Source organism: Piliocolobus tephrosceles, chromosome 6, assembly GCF_002776525.5.
Source record: "Piliocolobus tephrosceles isolate RC106 chromosome 6, ASM277652v3, whole genome shotgun sequence".
NCBI lineage: Eukaryota > Metazoa > Chordata > Mammalia > Primates > Cercopithecidae > Piliocolobus > Piliocolobus tephrosceles.
In genome coordinates this window covers 122,237,439-122,245,477 of record NC_045439.1, presented here as the reverse complement: position 1 = coordinate 122,245,477, position 8,039 = coordinate 122,237,439, and the positions used below count along the sequence as shown (strand labels likewise).

Below are 8,039 nucleotides of genomic sequence, written 5' to 3'. Positions count from 1 at the left end.
TTTTTTTTTTTTTTTTTTTTTTGAGACAGAGTCTCGCTCTGTTGCCCAGGGTGGAGTGCAGTGTCACAATCTCGGCTCACTGCAACCTCCACCTCCCGGGTTCAAGCGATTCTCCTGCCTCAGCCTCCTGAGTAGCTGGGACTACAGGCACACGCCACCACATCTGGCTAATTTTTGTATTTTTAGTAGATGGGCTTTCACCATGTTGGCCAGTATGGTCTTGATCTCCTGACCTCGTGATTCACCTGCCTCAGCCTCCCAAAGCGCTGGGATTACAGGCATGAGCCACCACACCCAGCCATCCCCCTACTCATTTCTAAACATTGATTAAACAGTTAAACATGGGCATGGGCTACACATGCAGTAACATCAGCATGCCTACATGGACACTTCCACACAGCCAGCCAGGCATGTGCCTTTTTTGCTCATTTGGCCATATCTGTCCCTAACTGACTAGGAGACACTCTCCTCAGGCCTCATAAAGGCTACAAGGTACATGTGTCCTGAACACATCCCACACACCAACTGCAACCTGCTCTTCATGGTCCCTGCATGCAGACATGTTTTAGCAGGCTGCAACAGCCCAGGCTTTCTGTCTCCCCACCACTTGCCTTGTCCACCCTCGATGACAGCAGCTAGCTCATTGCTTCCCTGTTTCTCCTGTAGGCTTAACTGGCATGGGCTGAGCCCCTTAGGCTGGCCATCATGCCGTAGCATCCAGACCCTGCGAGTGCTTAGTGGAGATCTGGGTCAGCTTCCCACTGGCGTTCAAGATTTTGTAGAGCACAGTGCCCGCCTGTGCCAACCAGAGGGCATCCACATCTGTGATGGAACAGAGGCTGAGAATACTGCCACACTGACCCTGCTGGAGCAGCAGGGCCTCATCCGAAAGGTCCCCAAGTACAATAACTGGTAAGCCTTGGGCTCCACAACCTGCAAGATAGGTGCACTGAGGCCACTTTGGGTTCACCAAGACATAATCAACTTAACTAGAACATCCTAATGGAATGAACAAGAATGAGAGCTTTGGGGTAAACGGACTCAGAAACTGGGATTTGCTCATGCCTATAATCCCAGCACTTTGGGAGGCCAAGGCGGGTGGATCACCAGAGGTCGGGAGTTTGAGACCAGCCTGACCAACATAGAGAAACCCCGTCTCTACTAAAAAAAAAAAAAATATATATATATATATATATATGTATACACATATATACACACACACACACACACATACAAAAATTAGCCCAGCGTGGTGGCACATGCCTGTAATCCCAGCTACTTGGGAGGCTGAAGCAGGAGAATCACTTAAACCCAGGAGGCAGGGGTTGCAGTGAGCCGAGATCCCGTCATTGCACTCCAGCCTGGGCAATAACAGCGAAACTCTGTCACAAAAAAAAGAAACTGTTATTTTTTCTTTTTTTTTGAGACAGAGTCTCACTGTATCACCCAGGCTGGAGTGCAGTGGCATGATTTCAGCTCACAGCAACCTCTGCCTCCCAGGTTCAAGCAATTCTCCTGCCTCAGCCTCCCAAGTAGCTGGGATTACAGGCATGCGCCACCACGCCCAGCTGATTTTCATATTTTTAGTAGAGACAGGGTTTCACCATGTTGGCCAAGTTGGTCTCAAACTCCTGACCTCAAGTGATCCACCCACCTCAGCCTCCCAAAGTGCTGGGATTACAGGCGTCAGCCACCGTGTCTGGCCTGGTTTGTAGTTTGTATTTTATTTTAATGTTAAATGAAGAAGCTGATATAAATAAGATTCTTTGCTTTTTTTTTTTTTTTCTCACCAGTTCAGGGAGATTTTGCCAGGGGCAGAGACCCCCAGAGGGCTGAGACCTTGGGGAAACACCCCTTAGATGGGACAAAGTCTGGAGGAAGGGCCTGAGATGTGATTGGGTGGGGAAAAATAAGGCCAACAGAAGACCTGGAGTCAAAGCTGGACTTGAAAAAGTGGGTCTAGGGACAAGGGAAACCTGCTGACAATGCGCTCTCCCCCAGCTGGCTGGCCCGCACAGACCCCAAGGATGTGGCACGAGTAGAGAGCAAGACGGTGATTGTAACTCCTTCTCAGCGGGACACGGTACCTCTCCCGGCTGGTGGGGCCTGTGGGCAGCTGGGCAACTGGATGTCCCCAGCTGATTTCCAGCGAGCTGTGGATGAGAGGTTTCCAGGCTGCATGCAGGGTAACCAGGGCAGGGACAGAGTGGCAGGGGCATGGAAGATATGAACAGGTTTGGAACCCTTCATCCAGGGGATGCTTTCCTCCACAGGCCGCACCATGTATGTGCTTCCATTCAGCATGGGTCCTGTGGGCTCCCCGCTGTCCCGCATTGGGGTGCAGCTCACTGACTCAGCCTACGTGGTGGCAAGCATGCGTATTATGACCCGACTAGGGACGCCCGTGCTTCAGGCCCTGGGAGATGGTGACTTTGTCAAGTGTCTGCACTCCGTGGGCCAGCCCCTGACAGGACAAGGTAAGCACCTGCTCTGCCCCAAGGGGGACACAGAGGCCTTCTTGTACTCAGAGGAAATCCCAAATCCTACTTCTCCACAGACCCTAAGAACCTGTCCTCTCTGGCAACCTAATTCCCAAGATCCAGACCAACAGTCCCAGCGGAGGTGTGAGGCTGTGTTTGCAGAGCACTTTGCACAAGATTGAGAAAAGTCCATGTCCAAGAATAGGGGCACAAAAGCTGATGGTTATTATGAGGTGGGGGGCTTCAGCCACCTGTTGGTGCTGCTACTGCTCCCAAGTGTCTCTCCTGCCAATCCCTGATCCCTCTGGCCCCTGACACCCCAGTTTGCGATGCTGCTGCCAGCAGCCCCATGACCCCATTGTCCCCAGGGGAGCCGGTGAGCCAGTGGCCGTGCAACCCAGAGAAAACCCTGATTGGCCACGTGCCTGACCAGCGGGAGATCGTCTCCTTCGGCAGCGGCTATGGTGGCAACTCCCTGCTGGGCAAGAAGTGCTTTGCCCTGCGCATCGCCTCTCGGTTGGCCCGGGATGAGGGCTGGCTGGCAGAGCACATGCTGGTGAGGGCCTGGTGAGGAGCAGGGCAGCTGCCGGGGACGGGGCAGGGGTGGGGCCTGGCCAGTGCCTCAGCCTCACCTCCCTCCTGCCAGGGCCAGGCTGTTGGGCAGGGACTCTACTTGAAGGCCCAAAACTTTGGCCTCAGGCTGCTGAATGTTGGGGTTTCCCCTGCCACTCACCCAGGCCTAACGGCAGGGCAGTCACCTATATAGTGAATAAACATTGGTCCTCCCTGTTAAACCCTAGCTGTCCTTCCCCATGAAGACCATGCCCTGACCTTTGGTGACCTCTTTCTTATTCCCTCTCTCCCCAATGCACAGATCCTGGGCATCACCAGCCCTGCAGGGAAGAAGCGCTATGTGGCAGCCGCCTTCCCCAGTGCCTGTGGCAAGACCAACCTGGCCATGATGCGGCCCGCACTGCCAGGATGGACAGTGGAGTGTGTGGGGGATGACATTGCTTGGATGAGGTTTGACAGTGAAGGTGAGGGACCCTCAGATCACACTCTTGGTTCTGGCTCTTGTCAGAGCCTCGGGGTCTCCTCTCTAGTGTTCACAGTGACTTTGTCAGTGAGAAAGTTTCCTGAACACCCAACCCTGCTCCATTCCTCTGGCAGCCCAGCCACCTTAGAGGCAGCCTTTCCTCATCAGATCTTGGGTCCATCTCAGGACAGGGTGGGGTGGAGCAGGACCTTCTTTGGTCTTACATCTCAAGTTTTCCTTGTTTGGTCCTTCCTTTCTTTCACTTCTTCTAACAGGTCGACTCCGGGCCATCAACCCTGAGAACGGCTTCTTTGGGGTTGCCCCTGGTACCTCTGCCACCACCAATCCCAACGCCATGGCTACAATCCAGAGTAACACTATTTTTACCAATGTGGCTGAGACCAGCGATGGTGGCGTGTACTGGGAGGGCATTGACCAGCCTCTTCCACCTGGTGTTACTGTGACCTCCTGGCTGGGCAAACCCTGGAAACCTGGTATGTGCAGTAGGGAAGGTGTGGCACAGCCTCCAGGCCTCAGCACCTTAATGGTGGAAAAGCCTTCTCCACCACCTCCAGCCATCTTCTAGGACTGCCAGGAGGCATAGAAGTCATGAACGTCTGCAGTTTCCAGTCCCAGGCAAAATCTCAGTTCATGTCCCAACTCCACCAGTCACTGGTTTTGTGATCTGGCTAAGTTGCTCAACCCCTAAGCTTTAGTTTCCACATCAGTTGAATGAAGGTAGTTGTGATAGTACCTATCTCATGAGGTTGTTGGAGGATTAAAGAGTGCATAAGAAGGGTTTAGCACACTGACAAACACACAGTAGACTCTCAATAATAAATACAGGCTGGATTTTTTTAATGAAAGGAAAAGGAAGGACTTTTGAACATTGTTACAGAAGGTATTGGGCTCCAAGCACTATCCATAAAGTTTGACCCATTAGGAAAACAGGAAACCTGCCTCCTCTGCTCTGACTCTCCTCCTGCCACTTGGCTCCCACTGTCCCCTGTATAATAACCACTGTCTAAAGGTCAGTGTTGTTATCCTCACCCTTCCCCTGTCCCTCCAAAGCATTCACCCCAATCCTTCCTGTAAACAAAATCAGGTTAGTGCTTGAGTCTTTCCCAGAAGCTAGTTTCTGAATCCTGTCATTACCCCGGGCGCCTGGGAGTCCCACCTCTCCCTCAGCCCTGCACTCTGGACCTTCAGTACTTTTTCCATGGCCTTCTGCAGTCAGGCAGTCCAGACACCGAGGCGGGGGCAAAGAAGAGCGTGGGAGGGGAGGGTGGCCTTGTGGTCACTGAAGCCTATATTCAGGTTTGCCAGGCTGGCCTAGCAGTCACCCTCCTTGCCTCATCTAATCACCTTTTATTTTTACTAACACCATCATTAAGCCCCTCTCAGCCTTCCCACCCAACTGAGAAATCCAAGAAACTTTCATCTTTCCCCACAGGCTAGTTCCCCAACCCTTTCATCATCTCCAGATTCGGGGGCCTAACTAAGGCATCTTGTCCCCAGCTTCAATTCCCAGAACAATACCGTGTTAGGGTCCTGCACTGGGTGCTGACGAAGGATGGCTCTTACCTGCGATGGGAGGCAGAAGCTGGGGGATGGGACACAGTGGGGATTTGGGCCCCATGGCTTCTGCACCCCCCAGGTCTAACCAGCAACCTCCAGCAGAGAAGGGGATGTGTCCACTCAGGGGCCACACAGTGGTGCTTCATACATGTGCCACTGACTTAGTCCCAATCCCTCTCCAGGACACCTGAAGGTGCCAAGTATGACCTGGGCTCCTAAGGTTATCCCTACCCATGTGATATCCCTATCTCTATTCTTCAAGCCCTATCACTTCATCAGGGTCTAAGCAGGGCAGGGCAATCTCCAGCATTTTGTTAGCTTTAAAATCAATTCCTTGCTGGGTGGACATCTATAATCCCAGCACTTTGGGAGGCTGAGGCGGGTGGATCACCTGAGGTCAGGAGTTCGAGACCAGGCTGGCAACATGGCAAAACCCCATCTCTACTAAAAATACAAAAATCAGCTGGGCATCATGGCTCACGCCTGTAATCCCAGCTACTCAGGAGGCAGGAGAATCGCTTGATCCCAGGAGGCAGAGGTTGTAGTGAGACAAGATCGTGCCACTGCACTCCAGCCTGGCGACAGAGTGAAACTCTGTCTCACAAATAAATTAATTAATTAATAAAATAAAATCAGGCCAGGTGCAGTGGCTCACGCCTGTAATCCTAGCACTTTGGGAGGCTGAGGTGGGCAGATCACCTAAGGTCAGGAGTTTGAAACCAGCCTGGCCAACATGGTGAAACACCATCTCTATTAAAAATACAAAAAAATCAGCCAGGCATGGTGGTGGGTGCCTGTAATCCCAGCTATTGGGGAGGCTGAGGCAGGAGAATTGCTCGAACCCGGGAAGCAGAGGTTGCAGTAAGCTGAGATTGCACCACTGCGCTCGCTACAGCCTGGGCAACAGAGCGAGGCTCCACCTCAAAAATAAAAAGATAAAATAAATTCCTGTTTGCATTTTGATAACTTAGGAGAGTCTGTCTTCCCCAGTTTGCTGATGGAAAGTCAATTGTCTGAGGTACTAAGCTGACATTCTCAGTTGTTGCTTTAGGTTTGGGTATTTATACAATAATCTCACAAATACCAAAATAGTTTCTGGGGGAAAAATTATTATAACCTTATGCCCATATCTAACCCTATTCCCTTGAGCCCTGGTCAGTGCCAAGTGCCAGTAGCTTGGCACAAACATTAGTGTGCTGCGAAACCCCAATTCCTCTCCCACTCTTTTCTCACATAGCTCAGCTGGCAGCACCTTCATGGCTAAATAACATGAGCTTTTGGAGATGCCCTGGCTCCCTTCTCTCTGTTCCTTATCACACAAAGTTCTAGGCAGCTGATGAGACAAAAAAAAAAAAAAAAAAAAAGAACCCTGCAAGAATGTGTGCCCATGTATGTGTGTGTTGGGGGTCAACATGACCTTGGAAATAATAGTGTTTGTATTTCCTCTGCCAGGTGACAAGGAGCCCTGTGCACATCCCAACTCTCGCTTTTGTGCCCCGGCTCGCCAGTGCCCCATCATGGACCCAGCGTGGGAGGCCCCAGAGGGTGTCCCCATTGACGCCATCATCTTTGGTGGCCGCAGACCCAAAGGTAAACAACATGTGAGCTCCATGTTCTTGGCAAAAGGGCTATGTCTGTATCAAGGTCTACCTCCCTCCCTCTGATCCAGAGCCTCAGCCTGCATCTTACCTGTAGCTGTCTGTCTCCAGAGTTCTCCCCTGGTGAATGCAAACTTGGGAGGAGGCAAAGGGTCTGAAAATGGGATAGCCAAGGTCCTAGGAGAGAGAGTACCAGTCAAGCTCACCAGAAGGGCTGGAGTGAGGGTCCAAAGAAAACGGCTGCCTGTGACTCTGTTCATTGGTGATCTAGGGGTACCCTTGGTATACGAGGCCTTCAACTGGCGTCATGGGGTGTTTGTGGGCAGTGCCATGCGCTCTGAGTCCACTGCTGCAGCAGAACACAAAGGTGAGCACCCTCGCCATTCCTCCCTCTCCTCTGTGCGCACACAGCACTTCCTCTCTCCCTTCCTGAGCCAGACCTTCCTTTTGTCCACCCCTGGAGTCTGATATGGCTCCACCTCTTCCCACTTCTGTCTTTTCCCCATCCCTGAAGATATTCCAGAACCATGAGCCTTTCACAGCTTCTTCCAACCGGGTGCAGGGTGCCCTTCCCTTCCCCAGTGAGAAGGAAGATTCCTTACCCATCTTGCTCCCCTCCCTAGGGAAGATCATCATGCACGACCCATTTGCCATGCGGCCCTTTTTTGGCTACAACTTTGGGCACTACCTGGAACACTGGCTGAGCATGGAGGGGCGCAAGGGGGCCCAGCTGCCCCGTATCTTCCATGTCAACTGGTTCCGGCGTGACGAGGCAGGGCACTTCCTGTGGCCAGGCTTTGGGGAGAATGCTCGGGTGCTAGACTGGATCTGCCGGCGGTTAGAGGGGGAGGACAGTGCCCGAGAGACACCCATTGGGCTGGTGCCAAAGGAAGGAGCCTTGGATCTCAGTGGCCTCGGAGCTATAGACACCACTCAGCTGTTCTCCCTCCCCAAGGATTTCTGGGAACAGGAGGTTCGTGACATTCGGAGCTACCTGACAGAGCAGGTCAACCAGGATCTGCCCAAAGAGGTGTTGGCTGAGCTTGAAGCCCTGGAAAGACGTGTGCACAAAATGTGACCTGAGGCTGTAGTCTAGCAAGAGGACATAGCACCCTCATCTGGGAATAGGGAAGTCACCTTGCAGAAAATATGAGCAATCTGATATTAACTAACATCTTCTATGTGCCATAGACCTTCCCACAAAGACTGTCCAATAATAAGAGATGCTTATCTATTTTACACAAGATTTGTGCTGTTTTCATTTCCCACCTATCTTCACAGCCTTCCCTCTAACACCAATCTCACAATCTTCTTCCAGCCCCTGGAAGAAGCACAGCCCAGCACAAT

General features: G+C 52.0%; 2 protein-coding genes across 6 annotated transcripts in view; one reads left to right on the top strand and one right to left on the bottom strand.

The window, feature by feature from the left end:
• PCK2 (phosphoenolpyruvate carboxykinase 2, mitochondrial) overlaps positions 1 to 7,933 on the top strand; it is a 10,442-nt gene extending 2,509 nt beyond the window's left edge. For all 3 annotated transcript variants that reach the window (XM_023227392.3, XM_023227393.2, XM_023227394.2), the window contains 9 exons: positions 667 to 912; positions 2,002 to 2,186; positions 2,274 to 2,477; positions 2,849 to 3,036; positions 3,355 to 3,517; positions 3,792 to 4,010; positions 6,547 to 6,684; positions 6,964 to 7,059; positions 7,316 to 7,933. In XM_023227392.3, the coding sequence (XP_023083160.1) occupies positions 2,129 to 2,186; positions 2,274 to 2,477; positions 2,849 to 3,036; positions 3,355 to 3,517; positions 3,792 to 4,010; positions 6,547 to 6,684; positions 6,964 to 7,059; positions 7,316 to 7,770 (1,521 nt within the window). In that variant the 5' untranslated portion in view covers positions 667 to 912; positions 2,002 to 2,128 and the 3' untranslated portion in view covers positions 7,771 to 7,933. The remainder of the gene's footprint in view (positions 1 to 666; positions 913 to 2,001; positions 2,187 to 2,273; positions 2,478 to 2,848; positions 3,037 to 3,354; positions 3,518 to 3,791; positions 4,011 to 6,546; positions 6,685 to 6,963; positions 7,060 to 7,315) is intronic.
• Positions 1 to 8,039, bottom strand: part of NRL (neural retina leucine zipper) — a 37,459-nt gene that overhangs the window by 15,841 nt on the left and 13,579 nt on the right. The window lies entirely within an intron of this gene.